Source organism: Falco biarmicus, chromosome 2, assembly GCF_023638135.1.
Source record: "Falco biarmicus isolate bFalBia1 chromosome 2, bFalBia1.pri, whole genome shotgun sequence".
Lineage (NCBI taxonomy): Eukaryota > Metazoa > Chordata > Aves > Falconiformes > Falconidae > Falco > Falco biarmicus.
In genome coordinates, this window is record NC_079289.1 from 106,212,227 (window position 1) to 106,238,585 (window position 26,359).

General features: G+C 34.6%; 1 protein-coding gene across 1 annotated transcript in view; it reads left to right on the forward strand.

The window, feature by feature from the left end:
* Positions 1–26,359, forward strand: part of TMPRSS15 (transmembrane serine protease 15) — a 57,833-nt gene that overhangs the window by 14,576 nt on the left and 16,898 nt on the right. The window contains exons 7-17 of the mRNA XM_056329104.1: positions 4,007–4,115; positions 6,855–6,964; positions 8,925–9,065; positions 10,274–10,423; positions 12,720–12,822; positions 13,291–13,441; positions 14,650–14,791; positions 19,649–19,738; positions 21,021–21,146; positions 21,616–21,747; positions 24,110–24,220. Coding sequence (XP_056185079.1) covers positions 4,007–4,115; positions 6,855–6,964; positions 8,925–9,065; positions 10,274–10,423; positions 12,720–12,822; positions 13,291–13,441; positions 14,650–14,791; positions 19,649–19,738; positions 21,021–21,146; positions 21,616–21,747; positions 24,110–24,220 — 1,365 coding nt within the window. The remainder of the gene's footprint in view (positions 1–4,006; positions 4,116–6,854; positions 6,965–8,924; positions 9,066–10,273; positions 10,424–12,719; positions 12,823–13,290; positions 13,442–14,649; positions 14,792–19,648; positions 19,739–21,020; positions 21,147–21,615; positions 21,748–24,109; positions 24,221–26,359) is intronic.

The window sequence follows — 26,359 nt, forward strand, 5'->3', positions numbered from 1 at the left end:
TTAGCATAACAGCTGCATCCAGCTAGATTGCAACAATGGTGGACTTTGAGTAAGTCCCTCTACAGCTGGGTAAAACAGAAGCCTCAGTTAGGCCTTTGTTCCATAGCAAACATTGAGCTAGCATAACCACAAAGAGTGATTCAGTCATTCATTTCTACCATTATACTGTTATTTTGAGACATGGATTTTGTTTGGGTTTTTTCTTTTGTTTTATTTTATTTTATTTTAGATATAGCTTAATAAAAATGCAGATCCTTATAGTTAAAAAGTAGTCTTATACATCTCATCAAAATAAATGCTTTTTAGTTACTATGAATGATTAGTTCTGAGTTTACAAGTTTTGCTCACATTTTGTTAAAGATATTACAGCCAAACCTGTTATATAGGACAGAATTTAAGTGGTATTCATACATGTGTATACAAACAAAAGTAAGCTCAGCTACATGCAGTTGAAGCTATGTAGATATGACTCAGCTGTGCCCTGGAAACTACACAGTGGCTTAAGTTATACATTGTGTTTGAGTAGAGTTTTTCAGCGTAGGCATAGCCTCTTATGCACACAGCTTTTGGTTCTGATTTGCATCTCTCCCTGAGCCTCTACCAAATATAAGTTGTGAATGTCCTGCTCCTTTGTAACTGAGGGTATTATTTCTTACTCAGTTTTAACAGTCACTAAAGAATATGCACAACTGAGCTGAAAATTTCAGGAATGTGCATACAAGTAAAAATAGACAGAAGTCATAAGGAAACTAGCTGTAGTTACAGTCCACTTCAGGGAGTTGGATGATTTGCCCCTGTTCGTCTTCACTGATGCATGGTATTTCCAAGAAATTCATTGTTACCATTCGTTTAGCAGTTTCAGCTTATAACCTTACAGAAATACAATTCTGCCTGGAGGACAAACTGTTGCTTCATTACTCTTATGTTACATTTTCAGTCTTAAAATTTTCCATCCAAAACCTCAGAGCTTTTACAAATTCATATATTTAGGTTTCTTAGTAGACTTTCCAAAACTAGTACAATGAGTGGCAATAAGCCATATGCACATTGGGGATACCTGCCAATTTCTCCACCTATTTGATTTTTCACTTATGTCCCATCCCTAGAGTAATTTAATACAGTCATATAAAAGCTAAAATTGTCTAGATTTTCAGAAGTGCTTCAGAGTTTCACAATGAGATTTACAGCCAATTAATAATTCATGCTACAAGTGCTTTTCACAAAACAGTTGCTGCCTTTTAGACAACTTCATCTTTCATTTTCATCTTTCTCATTATTCCCTCTAGTATTTCTGATTTTAGAATATGTTAGTGGCTTTAAAATATAGGATATAAGGGTGAATTTTAATAGTCTCTTCCTGCATTAGACAGAATTCAGTAAAATCTCACATTTTCAGTAGAGATTCAGGCAACTGAACACCTTTTATTTTTGTGGGGTTTGTTTGTTTGTTTTGTTTTATTGATTAAAAATTCCTTGAAAGGTTTCTTTCTGGCCCTGCAATGCAGTGCAGTGACAAAAGGCATTACAAAAATGTAGTTAGCAATTTCAATAAAAGGTTCTCTAGAGAAATATGAATGTCTGAACAGCATCTATTAATAATGGCTGGCATTGCTGAAAAGCAGCCATGTAGCATGTAAGTGTAAGGCAAGGGAGGCTGGAGGCTGATCCCAGGAGGTGTTTCTCTCTGCAGATTCTCTTTGTGGTTATTATATGGCTACACTAACATTTTGTGATTCCCTACCTCACAGCATCACTACAGTACTGAGGGAGTTTAATCATACGTAAGCCAGGAAGTAATGTACTGCCCTTGGCAGAGAAAGGTCCTGTCAAGTAAAATATGTGGGCTTGATCTGACCAGTTTGGGGAGATTGTCCCTGCAATTCAAGGATAACAGGATTAAGCCCTCCTAATGAGCTCTGTATGCAACATCAAGTGAATAGAAATGGACAGCAAGATGTATGTTGGGGAGCAGTGAAAGTGGTTCCTACAAAAGGTGTCTCCTGTCTTATTAGGAGAACAACTGAGGCTTTTCTGAGGGCTCCAGAAGGAGACAGAAATGTAATGATTTCTGTGATCCTGCCTTCCTTTGCCCACATCTGCCTCCTCCCTGCAATGCGGAAGCACTGGGAGGTTCTTCAAGGAAGTAGTCCCAGCTGTCCTCATGCTCATGCCTGATACTGAGCACTGACTATTGCCAGGCTGTGGATAAGCAACCTAAGGACTTTTGTCTGAATCTTTCTGTCCTGTTTCAAGTTACTCACTGTATCTTAAGAGATAAGAAGAATCAAATAAAAGGGAATAAGAACATAAATTAATTGTTGACAAGAACAAACTTCTGTCATTAATTTTATTAAAACAGTATGATCTATCTTTTTTTTATTTCTGCCAGTGTTCTGAACTCCTTTTTAGATCAGGATGTGTCTTGCTAACCCCTTGTTAACAGTACCACTTTTTTGCACATTTCATTAATAACAAGCTGGGCACTTTCCTTCTCACACTGATTTGATTCTTTCCAATGGGAAATGGTTGTAAATATTAGTCCATTAGTAAGGACAGGAAGCACATGAATTAAAATGGACAGAAAAATTACTTCTATACCAATACCTCACTCTAAAGCTGTAGCCTATTCTGTTACAAATGTAATACAATTAGTAACTCTTTCATTCATGGACCTTTTTTGTCTATCTATTTAAAATCTTGGTGTGTTCTGTTTTCCTCTCAAAGGCCATAAAGATTGCAAAAGGGAATATGTTTCTATTCCAGCTTATGCATTAAACATATCATTGTTAGTGAAGTTCATTCTGCAGTCTTTATTAATAGTGTATGCCTGAGCCTGTCTGAAATAAAGCTTAATTTTTATGTTGTGTTTGCTAGTGGTAGAAAGAAAGAATTTTACACATATAAAATGAACAGACAAGGAGTCCTGATTTATCATTTTACATATAAATTCCCAGAGGAGGACTACGCTCAATAAAATTTCCATTTAATTTTCAATATGATTGATTATTCATAATGTGGATAGTCATTATAGGTATGATTTCATTTCTGATGTTAATGAAAAGCTCTATCTAATTTCTGATTACCTGTCTCAAATTGATGAATTTGTCCTTACCCCTCCAGATAATCATGTACGGGACTGATTTGATCCTTATTTGAAAGCTATATCATGCTTTCTGAAAAACTGAATGAAAACCATCAGACAGATTCCTAACATAAAGTTCACGAGATGCAGCAAAAGCTTCAACAATGCTTCAGTATCTGCTGAAATAAAAAACTCTACATGAATAAGCATTTCCAATCTTGCTGAGGTTAAAATACCTTTTAAAAAAATTTAAACTGAAGAACATGCATAGGATGGAATAGCAGCATAAAGGGAACAAAACTAACAAAAGCTTTCTGAAAAAATATGTTATGATGGATGACATTTACGTCAGATGAATGAATTCGATAGCTGGCTGGAAACTTAGGCTATCCACTTATCTCTTTGAGTACTTTGTAATATATAAGGCAAGGAACTAGAAAGCTCATAAAAATGGAGGTAGAAATAGTGAGCCATATCCCTTCTTACTTTTATTCACATGATATCAAATTGTTTCTGGTAGTGCAAACACAGTTTCCTGATTTAAAGTAGCTGTAGATAAGAACTGTTAAGGCAAGATCCTGTTTCCCTACCAATGTACAACATAAAATGAAGGAAAGAGAGTTGGATTAGTCAAATCCAACTGTTGAGTTTAAATTGTTTGGACTAGTTTGGATTAGTTGGATTGTCTCTAATTTAAAAATGAATTATCTGTACTGCTTTTCTTCTCATATAGTACTTTGAGATCAAATAGTCATAGGAATTAGAAGTGGGAGTTGGTAGTGTTTACTTTGTCTTCCCATTGATGCTTACCAAGAATTTCCAAAGTAATCCACGTAAACCAGTACCTAAGGTCACCCTTATTTTGGTTCTGATTCTGTTTTTCAAATGGCATTTTGACAAATGTTCTTCATTATATCTTTACAGCTGCGGTTTGTGATGGAAAATTTATGTTGACTGATTCCTCTGGGTTTTTTCACTCTATGAATTATCCAAAACCGTATAATGCAAATATCGTTTGCCAATGGATTATACTGTAAGCCATTTTCCAATAATTTTCTACCTAACATTTTTTTTTATTATGAGGTGATATTATTTCCTGTACATCAGCTTTTTGCCATTTCTATTCTCCAATACTCCAGCATAAAAAATATGTAATAGCATTTTCTCCTTTGTATTTATGTAACTTTTTTAAAAAAAAAAACAAAATTGTATGCCTAAAACCCGTAAGTATATCAATAATTTTCCCATTTGCAAAAATTCTTTGGTATTATTTTGATACATCTTGTTTATAATATGCATGCACAGGAACATATTTATAAGCTCAAAATAAATCACATAAAATACTTGCAAGATATGTGTTTCAAAGTATTACAGTAGATACTAGTCACTAGGTAATGTTTTTATATTATATTACTGTTAATAACAGACAGAATTTTCAAGAATTGCCTTATAATTTATGGGTACACATTTCATCTGGGAGTTAATAGAACCCATGCTCCTAAGTCATGTAGGAATATGTTTTAAAAAAACATGAATATTATTTGACATACCAGCGCCAAATGCCTTTTAAGTCCTAAGCACAAGAAGTGGAATTTGTTTAATCAAGGATACATACCCACAGGGAGGGACAGCTATTTGACTTTGACATTCTAGGTCCACTTCATAGGCCAGGGAGAAAAAAAGACAGCCATAGTACGTGATAAATCTCATATTAAAGTACACATCTAAAATAAGTGAGATGATTGCAAGTTGAAGCTCCTAAAAATCCCTACAATGACTGCCAATTCAGAAGTTACTGCTTTGAAGGGCAGCAATTCTTATTATGTCTTTGTAATAATGGCTGTTCTTTGATTCTAAGAAGTGTTAAATTGGTAAAAGAGTTTCAAAGAAGATTAAGGAAATGCCTATAAAACTGGATAAGATTTGGATTTCTTATTCCCAGTGCTCCTTTGAAAGTGCTAGCCTTTAAGTTTGCTCAGGACTTTGGTCTTCACCATGAAATTTCAGGAAAAAGTAATGGTTTTCTTTCTGTTTAGTACATTAGTTTCTTCTTATCTTCAGCAACACTATTCACCAATAATTGCTGGCTGCACCCAGTTTTAAAATACAGGTGTGTCACAGTAAATGCACAAGATTGTATCCTTGAGAATTTAGACCGGACTTGTTCCTCAGTTTATGGTGTTGCAGAATTTGAGCATGATGAACAGTTATGTCTCAAGACACTACTTCCTTCTAAGCTGTTAATTTTGCTTCAAATGCTGTTATGGCTGCAAGGAACACTGTATTAGGTAGATATCTGTATCAGCTATGTAGCTAACAGAAGTTTAATTTTGAAAAGAATCATGAGTAATTGCAAATAATACAGGACGTGCTGCAGATCTGTGTAATTACAGATCAACCAATGACAAAAATAATTATATGGTTTTATTTTCCAAGTATCTGCTTTAAAAAAAACAGGCAACACTGACAATAAAGGCCTGAAAAATTCAATGTGGTGCCAAAGTTTGTCTCCCTTTTGAACAGAATTGTTTTTATGAGGGAACCTTTTGAGTTTTCCAGTACATAATGAGAGACATTTTGCCCTATGATTTGTATTATCCCTATAAAAATGTGTTAAAAGTCACCCTATAATATATCCAAGATTTGATTTCTCTTCTGCCTTTCTTTGCCTAGAAATATTTCCCCATTACCTTTAGGAAAAGGTTTTACGTTTTCACCCCATTTAACTCTTCTCCAAATGAAGGAGTTTCCTCTCCTTTTAAAAGTAAAAGCAGTATGCTCAATATTTCCTTGCAAGATTAGCTTCCTGAAAGAAAGATTACCTTTCAACTATGTTTTACTCTTTTAAAACCAAGGATAATTTTTTTTTTCTTAGGGAGAAATATATAACACACACAAAGGCAAATGCAAATATTCAAATATTTACTAATCAGTACTGACAAGCATCAGCAGGTTGCTGTTGAAAAGTGATCTTCATCGTGTGTCTCAATTCCTGAAAACAATAAATAGTGGTATAGGAAGCTAAACTGATTTTGATAGTAGAGTTTTAGAATTCAGGCTACCCTATATGTTTGGTGGAAAGCAATGGGAGAACTACTTAGATACAGATTACTGAAAGAACATACATAACTGCAGCAAAATAAAACCCAGCATTTTTTATACTTTAATTAAAGTGCCTTTTGTTATTAATCTTACTGGATGATGGTTAGGTTTGATAACATGTTCCCAAACAATGGATCTGCAATCCTCAAATCTTTATGCAAATCCTGTTTCTGTCATAAGAGACATTATTTTGGACTTTCAGGGGACAGATTTTGCTGTCTTGCTATTCATATTGATACCATGTTACTTTACTATTCCTCTGACTTTAGGAAATTCAGCTGAGCAGTGGTATGTTATCTATTAGTAACGTATTAAAAAGTAACTGTAAACTAATAAGATGCAAAGAAAGAGAAAAAAAACCCGCAAAAAACTGTTCAGCTGAATATCTCATTCTAGAGTTTAGAAGATTCAGTTCCTAAAATGTACTTAACTCCAGTGAGTAAGTGAGTACTTGCACAGTTACAAAAGGTTTATGCCCTATTCCTTTGGTAATTTTACAAACTAGAAGTCAGCCAAATAGGTCATCTTGATTAATTATCTTGATGAATGTAATTTCACGTTGTTTCTGAACTTAACATCATTCAAGCACGTAATGAGTTTACTACAGTCAAAAAATATTACTAGAACATGACTTTCATTTTTGAGGTTTATTTTTCTCTTGTTATCTTAGAGTGCCTCAAGGGTTATCCATTAAACTGAACTTCACTTCTTTTGATACACAGCAGTATGAGGACTATTTAAATATTTTTGAAGGTATAGGACAAAACAAGACCTTAAGAGGTAAGGTTATTTTTCAGCTGATATTATTTTCCATTAATACGATTTAAGTGGTAAAATAAGTACTTTTAAGTGACAAAAACTGAATGCATATGTTTAAGTGGAAGAATGCATCTGTAAATTTACTCTTTAGGTAACTGATCTTGATATACATATCTACTTTTATAAAGTGACCAAAAAATGCTTCCCTAATGTATTAAGAAATCTCTGGCTTTTTTTTTTTTCAAGATCCTATTTGAACAATCTTGATAACTTGACCAGAGCCATGGTGTTGTGGGGTCCATGTTTCATTGAAAATATACTGTCAGAAGGTCCTGTAACATAAAATGAAAGCATCCAAACTGAAAAGCGTTGGGAAAAGTACTATGTTGCTTACTGGAATTCGTTACAAGCATGGCATTGCTTTCCTCAGACCTTGAAGTATTGATTCTCTGTCTCTATATTCTTTTCTGGAAAACGGGGATTTTGCCCATTTTTCACAAGGCCTAGTCTATCCAGCTGAATTTCATCAGAGTCAGAAGACATATACTTGAAGATAAATATATAGAGATAAGTCAGAAAGATATTTTATTATTTATCCTTATTTTTGGAAGCAGAGAGGGAATGGGAATTAGAAAAGTAAGACTCATAAAATAAAGAATGGAGAAATTCTGCTTTTTCAGTACCGCTTTGAATTTGACGTCCCCTTTGGAATTTCAGTTTAGATGTGATTGCTTCAATAATGTTCTCTGCAGAAACGATTAACTTGCCATGTTTTTAAAGACTGCTGTGGGGCTGACCTGTGATACCACAAAGACAATGTCAGACTGTCCAGTGGATTGCTTAAACCTGTGCAATTTGAGGGATAGATTTCCAACTATTAGAAATGCCACATGTAGAGGAAAGAAGGACTACAAGACATTTCCAGATTAAGAGTCTCCACTTAACTAAAAGAGCCTGGGAATGAGGAAGGAAAATAATGCACATGTAATTAAAAGTGTGAAAGATGATGCCCATTGTCTTTCCATAATGGCACTGTTTCAAATATATATTATTACGAGTAGGTAAAGAGCTCCTCTTCCAAAAAGTAAAGTCTCTCTATCTGAACAAAACTGGGCAAGGAGAAGAGAAAGAGAGGAGGCATAAACTTCCACAGAACAGTGAGGAATTCAGGGTTTTCTTTACCCTGAATACAGTCATTATTCTAACTGTCATTGCCTGGCATCATAGCAGCTTTAGGTGGAGGAGAAACTATTTACAATTACTTGTATCAATCCTCTCATTTCACACATATGGAAATTATATAAGTGAATTTAAATTATTTTAAAATTCAAAGTCCAAATTTAGATTTAGATAGAATCATAGAACTGCTCAAGCTGGAAGGGGCCATGAAAGGTCCTCTGGTCTAACCTTTCATGGAAAAGGGAGCCTAGATGATTTAGCACACGGTCCAGTCACTTCTTGAATCATTACAATTGTTCCTGCGCCGTATGCTTCATGTCTACATCACAAAATGAAATTCCTATGTAATTTCACAGTTTCTTTTACTCTTTCATTATCTGTAAGTATATGTGCTAATTGTTAAACTGTGAGAGTAAGTATTTGTAACAAAAATATGTAATCAATACTGTGATTCTAGTTTCAGAGTGCATAGCTGTGAGTTTTGAGAACATTGATAGCATAATAAGCATGGTTATGAAGATTATAGTATTAAATATTTGTACTATAACAGGCATTTCTCCACTAGCTGATACCCATATTGATGAATATGAGAGATGGCATGTGCAGAATACTTATATGGCAGCCAAACAGCTAAATGCCTTCAGGGTTTTGAAGCTATTGTAGGCAGAACCATAGTACAAGAGGGAAAGCATTTTTTAAGACTCAAAAAGCTAATCCACAGTATTTTTGTAACAGCACTGGAGATTTTAATGTGCACGGGATTGTTTTCTTTCTGACTGTATTATTCTTTATTTTTTCTCAGCTTCTCTCTCAGGGACTAATCCTGAGAATATTTACATTTTTTCTCATGAGGCTACAGCACAGTTTATATCTGATTCTTCTTCTGAAAATTACAATGGCTTTAATGCAACATACACTACATTTAATGCAAATGAACTAAAGAGTAAGTGTTTTCTTCTGTCTGTATTTGTTTGTTATCCCTAAAGTTTGGTGAAATTATGTTTTCAGTTCGATAAAATGTAGATGAAAAGGGAAGCAGTATTTTCTGGCCTCAGTCCACTAACTAGATTGACTTGGAGAAATTTCATCCTATTTTAAAGATCAAATCATTGATTTCAGTAAAACTGTCCACAGGTTTACAGGCCTATATCTAGCGGTAGGATGATGCCTTACAAAGTTAATCGGTTTAAATAAGAGTAAAACTCTGACCATATCTCCATCAGATACCTTTCAGCTAGTTTGTTCACCTGTGAATACTGTTGAATCACCGACACTAATCATTATTCTTTGATCACCTGACAGTATCTGCTCTCCAGAGTTTCTGATGTCCTAACTCATTGCCACAAGCAGTAGTCCCAAATGTTAGAACTAACATACAGGAAAATACCTCTTCAGTAAATAGGCATTGGAAAAAGATGCAATAAAATCTACAGTGACAACTAAATTCAGCAATATGAGTCATGCATTGGTGTTCTTTGGTAATCAGGAAAAAAAAATCAGATGCAGTTTGGACATGTGAAGCGTTCTTCAGCTGCTAAATTTTGAGCAGGATGTGAATAGGGGATGTGACTGGGAAGGGATATGCTGCAGGAAGCATCCAGAGTGCAATCAAACCCTTGATATGTGGAAGCCCTTGCTGGAGGCTGACCTGTACTTCAGGGTGCTATGAAAAGACCCCGAGCAAAATTTCATGAGAAGTGATGAGAATGTGGCAGCAAATATGAGCAAAGAAGGAGCAAAGGAGAAGGACAAGGAAAAGGGCATCCGTGGTACTTTTCCAGCTGGAGCAATCCAGACCTTGGCAGAGAAAACAGGAAAAGGGCAGGGTTAGCCCTGAGTGTTAGCTATGCAAGGGGTCCTCTCATTCCTCCACCACATTACTGGTGAAGGATAAAAAAAAAAAAGGTTAGAAGGTTGGTGAATGAGTGCGAAAGCATGTAGGGCCATCTTCAGCAATAGTGTTCTGTTAATAAGTATAAATGTCACATTTATTTCAGTACTTATGTTGCATTGCATAGAAGAGGAAATTGAGTTACTGTGGGCTCCAGTTTTAAAGCATATTTAAACATTTGTATTATTTGTCACTCACTCCTTTGTAGTTCTGAGAAAATGTCTCTACCATTTTTATTTACTAGAGGTTCTTATTCACAGATTATGAGAAAGTCAATTGCACTTTTGAAGATGGCTTTTGTTACTGGATACAAGATTTAGATGATGATTCAAACTGGGAAAGAGTTCAGGGTCCTACCTTTCCCTTTATGAGTGGTCCTGATTTTGATCATACATTTGGCAACATGTCAGGTAAGATCAAACAGAAGTTGTTTGCAGATTAAAGGAAAAGTTTGATTCAGCTTATGTTAAAGCAATGTACAATGGATTCTTCATACTGTATTATTAGGATGTAATTTTATTCTGCCATAAAAATATGTAAGAGCTGCCAGACAAAATGTTTTATGCTACTAATTGCCATCTTGTAGAAATACATCAAAACTAAAAGAAGAAGTAAAGAAATATATGAAGTTATTAAAGTGTGAGGTATTGAAAAGTTTCAATGCTATTACTATAAAATATTAATATATATAGGTGCCTTACCTGAGAAAGGAATTTCTGTTACGCAACAGTACTATAGGTCAAATAACTGCATGTTTACCTTAAGGGAAAAAAAACATGTATAGGTACATTTTAATGGAATTGCTTCTATTTAATCCCTATCTACTGGTGACATCTGCATGGTCATCACAAAATAATTTTGGTTTTACATGAAGTGGACCTGCTGGGCAGCTGTGTCCCCAGTTAGAATCACACACCAGACACACTAATTTTCAACACATGTACAAAACATACAAACACTCCAGCAACTGCTATAGCAAACCAACTTAATTGGAAGAGTTGATTATATAAAAAGAGTCAATATTGATAGGAATCAGATTTGGAAAGTATATCATGAATGCTTATCCCAGAATTAAACTCCAAAAGTGGTTTTTTTTTTCTTCAGCGGGAAAATCAGTCAATCTCTCAGCTGATTCTTCAGTCCAGCTAAAATTAATTAATATAATTTAGATTTTGCAGTGGTTATATGTATTCTATGCAAGACTTATACAAAACTTATTCAGTTATGAATAACTGGAAAACGCAAATTAAGTTTTAACAAGTTACTTCCAGGAAAAGAAAAATATTATTTATCATGTTATTGGATAGAAATTATCCACCTCTCTCTGAGTAAATGCACATTTTCTAAACAATCTTCAGAACACTGTTTTGTCTTTCTGCTTGTTACTTAGAAATACAAATCAGATGAAAGAATGTAAAATTTGTTTAATAAAATACTTGACAAAGATGTCTAGCTCACTTGAAATGTTAATTTATTTTAGGTGCTCTGCTTCACTATCTAGATCTAAGCTGACATACGTAATGTTGCTATGTGTAATATTGCTAATGTATTGAATATTCAAATTTCTACAACGTGTTTGAACTAAAAACATGAGCTGCATCATTAATATCTAGCTACTACATACATTCAGTGAGAGTGTAGTTTTGTTTTGATGCTCTTTGAAAGCAAAGGACTTAATACATACTCAGCAACTTATTCTGAATACTCAGAGAACTGATGAAACGAAGACAGAGAACTGTCATTTTGACTATGTGAAAACCTTTTCTGAAAAACAATGCTATGCTCATTTTCTCAAAACTAGACACCATGTATATTTTAATGCATGCTTTCTAAGTCAACATAGGAAATGAAAGGTCTGATTCAGATTTTAGAGTAATTTTCAGGTACTTTAACCTCCCACATGAAAAAGCTAGCTAATCTAGAAGTATAAATAACAGAATATAGTGTGTATATAATCCATATTATATAATTATATTTATAATTATTTGTAGATTCTCTGAATATAATATTTGCAAATATATGTATTAGATAGAATAAAATCTAAAATTACAGATATTATTTCAATAGACTAAGAATTTTATTTCAGGACTTCAAACTCTGCCAAATTTTGCTTTTCTTGTGATGCAATGCCTCTGTAGGCTGGCCTCATGTTATATTTCTATATGGGAACATGAAGTCCAAATTCCCAGCTACAAGGATTAACTTAGAAAAAGCTAAAACCCCGGTTTCCCCAAATAATGTATTTTGCTTGTTTATAATGCTTCACCTTGCTATAAAATATTCATGTAGTCATTCCCTCACCACCCTCAAAATACAACTCATATTTCCCATTATTATGTGGATAAAAATTTTAAAATGTCAGGATTTTTTTCTGCAAAATCATAAGAAATGTCAAACAGGAAGACGTTTTTATAAACTAAGTAGAAATCAATCAGGTGAATCACTGCCTTCACCAAATAAAAGGCAGATCTCCCACTGACTTCAAAAGGACCTATTTCATGTCTACTTCTGAGGAGCGTCTGCAAGCTTACAAGTTGATTTTAATGTGTCATTGACTGATGAATATAATCATTCACGTTTATTGTGTCAGGAAACTTCTGTCATGCAACACTGACTGTGCTTGATATTATTTTTAATGTAAAAATTCTCATTAAAAATACAAATCATTAATTTTGTACTGACTAAAATGTGGTCATTATCCTGCAGGATTTTATATTTCAACACCCATAGGACTTGGATTCAGAGAAGAGAGAGTTCGGATTCTGAGTTTGCCTTTGAACTCTTCAGATTCATCTTGTCTTAGCTTTTGGTATCCTTACATAACTCCTAAACATATACTTTGTTTAAGAATAAAACCAAATAGCTTTCTTTCATATATAATATTAATCCAAGTCAGTATGCCAGCAACAGAAGCCTGCTTCTGTTTGGAATTCCATGATTGGTTTCAATTTCAGGCCTGAAAGTTTGGCTCCTTTAAAGGTTTGATTCTTTCAGGTAGCTTTAATTTATTTTATTTTTCACCTTGCATCCAATATTCCTCTCTATACAGAAATTATGTTAAGAATCCCTGAAATGTTTTTTGTTGTGAAGCTTAACTAGGCTTCTGCAGAAAGCTTAGCAAATAACCAAGTAAAACTTAGGTGTAATCTAAACATATGTTTCTTTTTCTTTTCATGTGCAAATTAGCCCTTGTTCCATAAAACATTTTGTAAAGTAAAAAGCTTGATATTTTTTCATGAAATTTCACTTTATTCTAAAATTGTTCTTTCCCCTCTAGGTATTTCATGTACAGTACTAATGTTTATCGTTTAAGAGTTAGTGTAAGTAATAAGCATGGTGTGGAAAAGATCATTTTCCAGAAAGAAGGAAACTATGGAAACAACTGGCATTATGGACAAGTAACTTTAAATGAAACATCTGAATTTAAGGTTTGTAAACTGCTAGTTCTTTTTTTTTTTTTTTTTTTTTTAGCTAATCTGACATCCGTTTTTTCTGCCAAATGAACCCAGTGATCCACAGATCCAAAGATAATATCTAGTACTATTTACTAATGCATGTCATCAAATAAATATTAACATGCAGAAGACAAGAGTCCCCATTTGAATTGTCACACCATCCCCTTCCCTACTCTGGAATTTAAAGTGTTATTATTGTAGAAAACAGAAAACCTTAACATTGTCATGGGATAATCGATCAATGTTATCATGAAAGAGAGCTTTCCACAAAACAAGGGTGTTCAAAGCCTATCAAAATCTGATGTGGAGTTTAACACCTCAAGAGCGAGTATATGAGGCACTAAGACTTGAGAAGATTTAAATTAAATAACTTCTTATTCTGAAGCAGTGTTTTCACTAACTGATTACAGAATAATTCACTGGAAGTGTGTTCCAGGCACTTGCTGGTGCCACATGGTTAACTGACCTGACTTTTATCTGTAAACAAAAGGAGGAGACTTATGTTAGGCGTGTCCCTCAGCAACTCCCCACTGAAACTTCTTTTTATAGGTATTTGGGATAGCTTGTCCTGCTATAATAGTTTTGATTGATGCAAAAACACTGCCAGAAAGATACATTTACCACTTGAGGAAGTAAGTGCCTCTGTGACCTGGCTGCATCTGATTCTCAGCAAGTGTGTGTTTTATTATGGCAGGAAGAGTGCTATACCTACTTATATTTCACCAGCACAACTTCCTTGACAGCAGGATTGCTTTAAATGTGTGGATATTAAAGTACAATAACAATTCCATTTTTCATGAAAGATTAATTCCAATTTTTCATGAAGATATGCCCGTAGATCAGGAGAAGTTTGGACTGGTGAGTGATACAGTATTTGTGTTTCAAAAGTTACATATATTTATATATAAAAAGTAAAGTTATTTAATAGCTTTAAATTATGTTCATAATTTATACAAAGAAGTTCCTGCATCTTTAGAATGAGGCACTTGGTTTACATAGTGCTGTTTTGTTTTGTGAGGAATTCTGTCTCATCCCTGATGCCCTCCTCTGAGTATAGCACCAGCATAAATTACAGTGGAAATAGGATCATTCAAGAAGGATGACACAATGGTTCAGTATAGGAAGCTGAAAAATATTTCATTAAATTATAAAATTCTATAATTTTTTTTCATGAACTTCAGGTTATTTTTGATGCCTTTAAAAAGCGTGGTCCCAGTGATATTGCCTTGGATGACATTGGCCTGACAAAGGGAAAGTGTAATGAAAGTTTGTATATAGAGCCAACTGCGATTCCAACTGTTACTACTGTTCCTTCAGCTCCTAGTAAGTAAACACTATATTACAGTTGATTGCCATTTCCTATTACTGTACTTGTGTATGAGTGATTCAGAATTTCCAGCTTTCACTTTTATAAAAATCTTTCTTCACCATTATAAAATTATTTTCAGGATAACGTACTAGGGAACAGGTTCCCTGCCCATGACTCTGTTGATAGCAACAGGACTGGTAGATTCACAGTTTAAGCTATGAGTACTTGAAAGAATGAAGGATAAAGAATTCAGAATTTTCCTCTAAAAGCTTTAATTAGTAAAGCTTCCAGGAAGCCACTGAAGGGGGAAGGAAGAAGAAGGAGAATTAAAATTATAACCATTGTATTTGAAATTATAAGTAATGTAGGTGGGGAATAAGAGAATGAGCAAAGTCACATAATGATATCAGTAGAGGTCTCAACAGTAAAAATTCACCAAGCTGTGAGAACACATGCACACTGAAAACTCCCCTATTTAGGGGAATTAATCTATTTGTGCCATAATGGTTTAAGAATGGAGCACAATATGAGTGTCTAATATCCAAAATGGAGGTATTACCTGGAACAAGGCTCAGAATGAATGAGTTCTTTCCAATGTGAAGCGATATTTGTTTCAACAAAAATTTAAATAGGGAAACAGAAAGGCAGGACAGTCAGCAGCTCAGGTAATGAGTAGACAAAAAAAAACCCCTATCAATGAACTCTTTCCACTCCCTAATCTAATGAGAGGTTTCAATATTTGCATAAATTATAGAATGTGTCAAAATCTAAGCCTAATACCTTCAATTTTGCCTTTGCTAACTCTACTATTTGTGGTAAGGCAAAAATTATAAGTGCTTGCTGTTAATAGTAATGGATGGGGCTTTTTTCCTGCTTGATGGTGCCTTAGCTCATTTGGTCTTACTGCCTTCTTGGCACCTCATCTAAGTCCCAGGTTCAGTGGGAAACTGGAAAAGGGTTGTTTTTATTTGCACATTTTTGAATCTTCTCCAAGTAGAAGTTAATGAAACATGAAACATCACTACCTATAGTGCATATGCACTTACCCAGACAGGTTGTACAGCCTGATGCAGACCTATCATGTTGCAGAGTCTTTTAGAGGAAAGCGGAGACATTTAAGCATCCTCAAAACATTCCAGTTTCACAGAGATACTTAGAAAAATCTCACTGAGAAAAATATGAAAAGTACCTGTACCCATCATTATAAATCCAGAAAATGTACATGAAAAATGAAGAAAGATTGCATACGATGTTAACCAGGTCCATGCACATTCATAGCAAAACCTGGTACAAATATGAATAGGTCTCACAGAAAAAAAATAATTAAAATATTTGATAGGGCTTTATAAATTATTGTGAAAGAGCCATGAACCTTTTGGGAAAAAAGAGATTTTTACAAAAGATCTATTCACAGATGGCTTCAAATCATTAAAACAAACTGAGCATGTTCCAGGAGCGTGTGCTATTAGATTTACTGTCACAAGGCACAGCTAGTTGCCCTCTTGACATCATATAGTAAATAAAAATGGTCTAAATTTAATAGAAAAAGACTGTTTGAGTTGTATTTATGTTGAAGCACTATGTACTAATGTTGTCATTCTATGAAATCTATCACTTCTAAATCTACCACATTAGGCCAGGTAAGAAAACAAACCCTTCTAACTATAAGAGCAAAATTTTGTTTTAGAGCTCCATCCTGAGACACAGGGAGATAAAGTTCAAGAACATGTCTCTGTCAGCAACATTAAATTTTAATAACACTAGTAATTTCAGTTATAATTTACCAAAGTGAATTTCGGAATTCGATTGTCATTTTCACTAAAGTAATACTGTGGAGAGGTGCTGATGTCTGCCACCTCCAGCCATCATTCAGGTGCTGTTGGTAAACATACCTCACAAGTTAGCATCAGTCTAAAGCAGGGGTCCTCAAACTTTTTAAACAGGGGCCGGCGCGCGGATGAAGTGGCAGATCTGCGGCTGCTTGGTTTCCCCCCCCAACCCGGGGGGGGGGGGGGGGGGGGGGGGGTGTCTGTAAATACCGGGGGCCGGATTGAGGACCCCTGGTCTAATGATTAGTGGTAGAGTGACCCTGTGGTAAATAGTAGCTTAGTGCTGCTGTGAAAATACCAAAGAAATATCGTTCAAATTATAGATGTCTACCCAATATATGGCGATGAAGTTTTAATATTCAAAAAAAGGAACTGGTCATGTGGCATAGAACTATTTACGAAACAGGTTAGAGAGGATCCATATTGTCCTTCAATATGATACAAAAGAACAGTCTAAGCTGTTGCTGGGTAAAAAACCTAATCTTTTGCATAAATTTGTTGAGGCATGCTAGGCATATGCTGTCTGTAACCTGCTGAAAAGAAAGTGAATATGTTATCAATCATCTTCAAAGAAGTCTGAAATTACTTTGATAGATATGGTATGAGCTTACTAACACTTGTTTTCACTACAAATGTCATGTCTGTAAACAAAAGATGAAAGAATCTGAGCTGAGCCAATTTCTTTTGCTAGACTTAGAGCTTCAGTAAGAGGCACTGGCATCATTCACACTGCCACAAAAGCTTATGGAATAATAAAAAAAATATATTTTAGTGGTGGGATAGGGAAGCTGGATTTGCTTTTGTCTTTTGCAGAAAACTGTCAGCCTTACACTTTCATCTAAACCGGATTGCTTTCATCTTCGTATTGATTTATAACTTGTCTCTTAACACAAACAGTGTGGAAATTACAGGGTAGATTCCACACTTAAGATGTGTATGTCGATATAAATTAATGTTTTGGACAAAGCACAGAGGATTATTTTATGAATATGTCATATATTTTCTACAGTGTTGAGAAAATTATCTGTTATGCTCAATGAAAGGACCAAGTTTATTGGTGCTGATTGCTATTTGGTTCTCTAACGAGTGACAGATATACAAATAACTCCACATAAGTTTGTGTTTAAAGATCACTGGAAATTTTTAAAACAGTTTTTCCAGACATGAGTAAAATCAATTACTTCCATCATTTTTCAGCGCAGGAGAACAAAGATCATTACTAATGTGTCTTGTAGTTAACACCAGATCAGATTTCACCATAAGTTGCCCCTACTCTGCTATTAAGAAAGTTGGTTTTGCTCTGCTTATATCATCAGATGATATGTCTAAGAATCATGTATTTTTCATGCAACTTTACAGTAGTTGTGTGTCTGTTTGTACGTGCAGTAATGTGCTATAAAAAAAGCCAGTGTAGTCTATATTTGTTTTCAATGGTATTTACAGAAAGTAGTCCTCACTGTGAGCCATACAGCTAAATCATAATATGCTTGGTGGTCAGTGTGTGATTGTTAACAGTTCCTTTTCCTTTTGGAGAGTTTGGCTTTTCTTGCCAGGAGTGATTTTGTGAAATAGAAAGTTCTAGAAGATGGCTGTCATGAGAAAGTTCGAATCTTTCTTGTATTTAGTGGGGCTTCCTCCCAGTGGGATTCAATTGGGCAAACTCAGTAGGACTTGTAGATTATGTCCCTAGTTCCCAGGCAAGTGGCTCAGAGTGTGCAATATGGACAGACATAATGAAACGCAAAATTTGAGCTATAAGGGGGTGAGCGTTAAAAGTTTAGCCAAAGTCTGAAAGTTAAAAATATAAAATCTAGTTCAAAGAATAAAACCACAACAAAGGAAAATAAAAAAAGGTAGATTTCTTCTGTTTTAACTTCTATTTCCTGAAGCAGGTGGAGGAGCCCTGTTTATTTTTGAATAAAGTAATTGCAAACAACAGAAGAGGGAACACACCAAAATTCATTCTTATGGTAAAGCTGAAATGAAAAGAAATAAGATTTCTTAACATGAAGTAAAGATTTTGAATATGAAGCTGACATATTTTGGATGTAAACCACCACCTAAACTATATATTGAAAGATAATATTGAATATGTAATGTACTGTTGGATATGTCTATGTGTGTGAATGTTTACATCTGTGTATATACATATCTACAATATTTGCTTTTAAATTTTGTTCATTTTTATATATAAGTACATACACAAGTTTATGATAAAAACCTTTCTTACTCGAGCAGTTTTTTCAAAGAAAAAAAAATGGGTACTTTGACCATTTACACAGTTTAACTGTAAAAGTTTTTGGGGTCCTGCTGATGAAATCTAACAGTGTAAGGGTGTTTTTGATATAAAGTTTATTTTCTAGATGACAAAATGGGCTTTATACTTGAGTATCTCTGCTAATGCTGCAAGATCAATTGGGTAATAAGCAAGGCATACAAGTCAACTGCATAAACAGGTTATATTTGGGAGGGTGGGAGAGTGGGAACAGCTTTCCCTCTTTCTTTGACATTTTCTACCTTTTACAATAATGTCCTATTAAATTATACAGTTGACTGTATCACACCTTTTTTTCTTCATATTTTCTGTCATATGCACAGCTTCCAGAACAATAATCACCAAAGGAAGGACAGCCTGTGTCCTTCACCTAGCTACATGCCAAAGACTTCTCATAGCACCACCGTGAATACAGTTGTGTACCTGGGCACTAGCACTTCACAAACAGCAATATATGGACTATAGCTGTACATAACACTATGCATCCATTGTATGTGTCAGCAGGTCTGACTTTGACACTATAACTAATAAGGACAGTGAAATTCTTACACGTGTTTTTTCCTCAATGCTGTGTCCTTATCAGTGTTGGCTTCTAACAACTCACCATTCAAGCTTTATATTAATGACACTGTAACTGAACCCTTACAGTGATGAAGTTAGCTTGAATATCCTCTTCAGAATTTTTTTTTCTAAATTATCTTTGATACAATGGAAGGCAAAAGTAAGACAATAGGTTAATTATGGTTTTGAAATGTTTTCTTTTTCAGCTGACTGTGGAGGTCCAGTTGAACTGTGGGAGCCAAACAGTACATTCAGCTCTGAAAACTTCCCAAACCATTATCCTAATCAAGCTTTCTGTAAGTCATTCTTCTCCAAGTCTTGGGAAAAGTTTAGCCATATAAAAGTAGATACTAAATCTGCTTTCCCAAGTCAGATGTTGTCAAGCAAATATTAAGCCATACACAATGGGATCTTTTAAGTAAACTCTGTATGGCACTTAGCAGAAGCTAAGGAGTTGTGCCATTTGAATAAAAAGTGATGAAGACAAGGATAATCCCTTGGAACGGGTTCAGACAGGCCAATTCCATCATGCATGCCTATTATGTTAAATACCTTTATGCCAATGCCACAACAAACAAAGTGCTGAAAGTCCCCATTTTAACATTATAGCTCAATGTATTTGCCAGGTTAATATCATCTCTTCTGTTAAGTAGTTTACCTAGGGGCAAAGAACGTGTGCATGCATTTTGGAAGGGATCCTCTCTTTATTGAGTGTTTCTTAACATACCAGTGAAAATGTTATTCTACTGATGTTATTTGATTTACATCGAGCTACAGATGACAAAAGTGAAAAAGTTTCAATGTGGCCCACTATGTGCTGTTGATGGATGAAGCAAGGAAGAGAATTTTGCCATTGCTTCTTAATGAAATTTTAATTATTTATTACTTCACCTTTAACTGGAGAATTGTGTTGGGATGCTCATCACAAGAGCTGTAATTTTGTGTTTCTGTCCCGCTTGAGATATGGCTTTCATTTCCAGGCATTAATTTCACAAGTTCCCAAATGAGATTCCTACTAGTGAGAAGATACTTCTCATTCTATGAATAGATTAAAAAAAATGTTTGGTGTTTTTTTTTTTACTTTCTTTACAAGATTTCCATAGTATCCATACTAACATAGGTTACATATGATAAAGCATAGGTTAAACAAGCAAATACTTCTCTTGAAAGACATCTAACTTGAAAGACAGGCTTCTGTCACTGATTATACAAATTATCTTACTATCAAGTAAGACTTAAGTCACAAGACTATTTGTCACATTTTCACAGTTACAAAAGAATTAGCTTTGCTATTTTAGGGACACAGTTATCAGAATGGTAAAAACATGCATGTGTATATGTCTTAGGAGCCTAAATCCAGTTTTCAAAAGTGTTTTAGAGAATGAATCAATTGAATTTTGGATCTTGACAGCATAAGTTGCTTTCAAAGATAAGATTTAGACTTCTGTGTCCCCTGGGTGATTCTTAACAGTTTAGCAGAGACAATTTTCCCAAAAAATACTTCAACATGAAAATGACACTTTAAATGTAACAACCAAAAAGCTGATTTTAGTGTGTGCATGTGTTATTATTTTCTAGGTGTATGGTACTTAAATGCTGAAAATGGAAAAAACATTCAACTTCATTTTCAGGTTTTTGATCTGGAAAATATTTATGATGTAGTTGAAATCAGAGATGGCAGAGGAGCCAATTCCTTACTTTTGGGCAAGTAACACCATTGGGTACTAAAATGAATGTAATCAGAGAGCTGGAAGCAAACTGATGGATATAATATAAAGAAAACTAATTATCCCTAATTTCATTCTACTTTTCTTCACATTTTTGGGTCTCAGAAATTATGAGGAAAATGAGAAAGCATACTGTATGTGACCTCACATTTCCCAAATGTTTGCATACACTCTGCTTTCTATGCAATCCAAATGAAATTAACTTCTCAATAAATAAGACTGCTCATGTATGTGGAAAAACAAGCATAATCTCTTAGCTGAACCTTATTTTTTATATGGCTATGTCAAATTTGGGCTTGAACTTTGATCATTGCAGTCTAATAACAGTTAGGTTTGGCAGAATAATTGTATTCATGTAGTAGCAATATTTGTTTTCGAACCCCAAACACTTTGAAATGCATAAGAACAAAACTGGTTAAATGTATTCATGTTCTGCTGGAGAACAGCTGTCTATACAGGACAAGGGCTATTGCCAGATGTCTTCTCTACAACAAACCAGATGACAGTAATCCTCCTTACGGATAAATCTGCAACAAAGAAGGGATTTCTTGCAAACTTTACTACTGGATACCATCTAGGTAAGCACATGAACACCTGTATTTAAGAGGTTATACACTGGTCAAATACATTGGAGAAAAAGGGGAAAGTGGAAGGTGACTCTCACCATTTGATCAACGAAATATGAAAATGTTAAAGAGAAAAAGCCTAGCAGTTACCCATCTGTACTTTATGTTTTCCAGCATGAAAAGTGATGGGTTTGTTGCTTTAGTGTAATTGGACCAATGTCTGTATCTCCTGCAAATCTGTATGATATTATGTGAAAAATTGACTCAAAATGTACCAAAACCTATTCAATTATTGAAGGTAAATACAAACTATTCCCTATACAAGACCCCAAAAAGAGTATCACTTTGTGACTCATTTGAAAGTGTTGTTAATGTATTCTTAAATGCATATGTAAGATATTATCAGTCACACCACTAGAAGAGAAAAATGTATATGGTAACTCTAATTACTGTTTGCAATATGGTCTTTCTTGCACTTTTAGAAATTTGGTCCTTAAGGTGTGAAGGACCTGGAAAGACAGTCTTTCACATATTTGCTCAGCAGTGTTTATGGTCCCAGCCAGTTCCCTTCTGAAAGACTTCTGTTTTTTTGGGGGGCTGCAATTAGACTGTCACTCATATAAGTAATTCACCAACCAGCTCTCTAAAACTATGCAAAGTGGACCCAAATGCTGAAGTATGTGGAAGAGCGATATGCTTACTAGGACAAACACTCACTCTAAGCCAAATCTTGATGGAGTTAATTAGAGGCTTTTTATTGCTTCTGTGGAAGTCTGATAGCAGAACAAAGTGAAGGAAAAAGTAGTTTGTATTCAGAGATGTGTGAAGTACCATTCGTTTCCATGAACAGAAAGTCAACAAGAATATATGATATTTTTCTTACTTTAAGCATCATAAAAAGGTATCTCCCAGCATGTTTAGCTAGCTGCAGCTTTTTTGTAGATTAACAGTAAGATCAATTTTCATAATCTTTAAAAAAAGTCTTAAGCATTGATTTACTTTTGAAAATCAGCTCCATTTAGTCCCATTGTGCAAGGCTGAGAGGTAGGTTTATATGGACATATGACCATTTTGCTGCTTCTTGTTCTACCTTCTCTATCCCATTTGTTCAGTCCAACACTATGCTTTTTATTTTTAGCTGGTTCAGCATCTTTGCTGAGCCAGCTTTGCCCATATTTTGTTGTAAAATAAAAATCAAGCTTAGCAAGGCAGAGTTCTCGAAGATGCCATTGCCAGTTCTGGTTAAATATATTTTAAAAGTTCCATTTGCATGAAAATTATGCTTATTCATGATCCTTGCAGCCAAAGGACAGAGACTAGTGTCATTAACATGCAGGCCCAAGGATAAAAGGATTGTCAGTACATAAATTAATTTTACCAAAAAAAGCTAATTATTCTTTGTATTTTATTTTGCCATGAAATATTGAGTTTTTGAAAAGGAAGCATAATTTGAAAATAAATACTATTGGGTAGTATGCAGTATAATAAAAAGCTTGTCTGAGTAAGAACTGAATTCTGTGGAAAATCTGCATCAGTTATGGCCACTGAACACATGAAAATCTGGTTCAGTCCTTTTATAGACCATATTCTTTTGATTCCATATTGTACAACAGGCCTTACTGACTAATAAATAAATCATTTTATATAAATATTAAAAGTTCAAAAGCAAAGCAATTATCTTGCCTTAAATGAGACTTTTAGATAATTAAATGCTTCAGTCAGTAACTCCAGGAAGATAAAATAAAGAAAATAAATTTTCTATAGAATTTGAGTTTATGAGTGTATATTTTCCCCAAATATATAGAACAGTGCCATTAAAAATACACTTTGGCCATAGAAAGAATTATAACTTTATATTTGCTCTCTATCTGATCTGCTTCTGTTACGCAACTGATATTGAAATTTCTGTTACTTTTGTCTCTTCCCCTTTTCCTCCAAGATAGGTTTCGAAAGGAGACTCTTGCCTTTCAGTGATTCTTTACTACTGTGCTTGACTTGACATACTTTAAGGTCTCTAAACTTTTGTGAAAGTGCTGAACATCTGAAACTTGGAATCATTAGCCCCTTTTGACAGGATTTAATCAGGATTTGACTCCAAAGTTTATTACATGTAACAGAAGAACACTAGTAAACAAGCAATGCTAACTATAGCAGAAACTACAAGGTATAAAATCACAGACTTCATTCTTAATTGGCTTCTATTTATCTGAAAATAATCTTTATTTTGAAAAAGAGATGGATAGGAAAGAAAAGGAAATCAAGGGTTCTGCATACTATCCACTCAACTTTTCTTTCAGGTGAACTGTATGATCTCCAGTGAACATCAACCTTCCTCATAGTTACAGATTTGTTTTCCTTTCCTTTTTTCCTTCAGGAGCTTGTGCAATTGATGAGCATCAGTGTGGTAGTGGGGATTGTATACCATTGCACAACCTTTGTGACAACCTACCTCAGTGCGAAGACGGCTCTGATGAAGCAAAGTGCAGTAAGGTTTCCTTCATACAAAGAGAAGTAATACATGCATATTGGGCAAGAATTACCTAGGAGAATGGCCACAAAACCTCAGCTAGCATAAACTACTTACTGCAGCTGTGTGCAGCCCATGCCAACTTACACAGCAGTATCTCTTTGAGTTTCTCAGGGCCAAACAACAAAGTCACTTTTCTGAGAAAGCATATGTGAGGTCATGAAGACCTCTGGAAAAGGTAGGAAGTTCCTCTATGCTTAAAACGGTGGCTGCTTGTAATGGCCTCAAAATTAAATGGAAATTCATTACCTGCTTTCCTTCTGTATCCATTTCGTATTCCCAAATTCTATCACATTTTGCTGTAATTAATTTGATTCTCACAGCAGTATACATTCTGCAGCGCAGAGTAGAGTATAAGAATCTTCTTGTTGGAAACTCCTAGATAGTTTTGTGGGTGTGAAGCCAAACTGCAGCACATGGCACCCTGCAGCCTGCCTGGATTCCAGCTTGTGGAGGCATTGCCTTAGGGTGGCAGGATTGCACAGCTGCAAAAGCAGCATCCATTGCTCATAGTGGATGTGCAGGCTCCTACCAGGAGACCAACAGCTGCTGTTGCTTATTCCTCTGGTAAAATGGTACTTTCCAAAATGTAGGTTTACAGTATTTGGCTTCATTTCACGTAACATGGAAATAGCATTCTCTAAACAATAATGTAAATGTAAAACTAATGTTTAAATCATGTTGGGCCTAGCACAGAAATTAAATTGCTGTTTCCGACAGTCTATTATGGAGCACTAATGGAAAAGTTAAAAGTGGGCTTTTAAGCTCAGTACAACATAATTTTCCTTTGTTTTAAAGAGGACTGCTAGGGATCAGGTATGTCCTTGGATGTGTGCTGGCAGTTCTCATTGATTTCAACATCTTTTTCATGCAGATATATATGTCTGTCTGTGTATGTGTCATATATAACTATATGTATACATATATATGTCTGAAGGCACAGATTCAGTCTTCACATTAGTGCAATTAACTATTTTGTTGCAAACATATTCTTCCTTTAAAATGCATAGAATAAAATTCACTTCAGTTTCTTCTTAAGCAAAGAGGACTTGAATGGGTTTTTCCAGTCCTTGCTAAAGAACATCTGAACAAGGTAACCATCACCTACATTAACATGACGTACATTTTCCCAAAGATTTATTCTTCCATAGATTGTCTATTACTTCATAAAAAATTACTCCACATTAAAGAACTTGTTTCCAAAAACCCATTTAATCCAAACATAGGCTGAATCAATCTAAGCCTTTAAATAAAATGGAAATTAAATTAGACATCCTCACATCGAGTCTTTCCAGTGTCCAAAAGTCTTGCCCATTTTCCTGAAACCAATTTCAATTTCTTATCAGAAGTGGCAATTTGAACTAGACAAACTGTCATTTTCAAATAGTTCAATTTCTGAAACTTCTTGTGGACTGAAAAGGCATAGGATACCTTCTCCTTTGCAGAATTCTAAAATATATGACATTTTAATTAAGCAGTTTTTAAGTGCTCAGTGTTTTATTCCTTACCAACAATATATTTGGAGAACATGGATCTGATGAGGAGAAAGGAAAAGGAATTATAGTACAAGTAGAAGAGAGGAGAAATGTCAAAAGTAATTTGGAGAAATCTCACAATACAAACAATTTGATTTTTCAAGACTGCTCAAATATTTCTCTTGACTGAGGTTTATCATTAGTTTATCACTGTATATCACTTCTTTCATTCATGCACTCTAGGTGTCAAAAAGGCATTCCTAAAAATCTTTTTTTTCTTCTTTTTTTCTTTTCTTCTTTTTTTGCTATAGTATGTATGCTTTACTTTTTTTCTGGAAACATTTTGGTGGAAAAATGTTTTCTGGACAACTAAAATTTTTTATAATAATTATTTTGGCAACCAGTAAATTTCAAATGCATTATACATTTTCCCCTACTTTATGCTAGCAATAACTGTCCTTTGCCTGAAATGCAGCTTGTAGCTCCTGAGACATATGTGGGATTCTGTTGACCTTCTTAAGCCTTATGGTCCAACTTCCTTCCTTACTATGCCAATAGCATAAGATTTTTCACCAAATAGTTAATGAGTTTCTGAATTTTATTTCTGAATATTTTGTTTGGG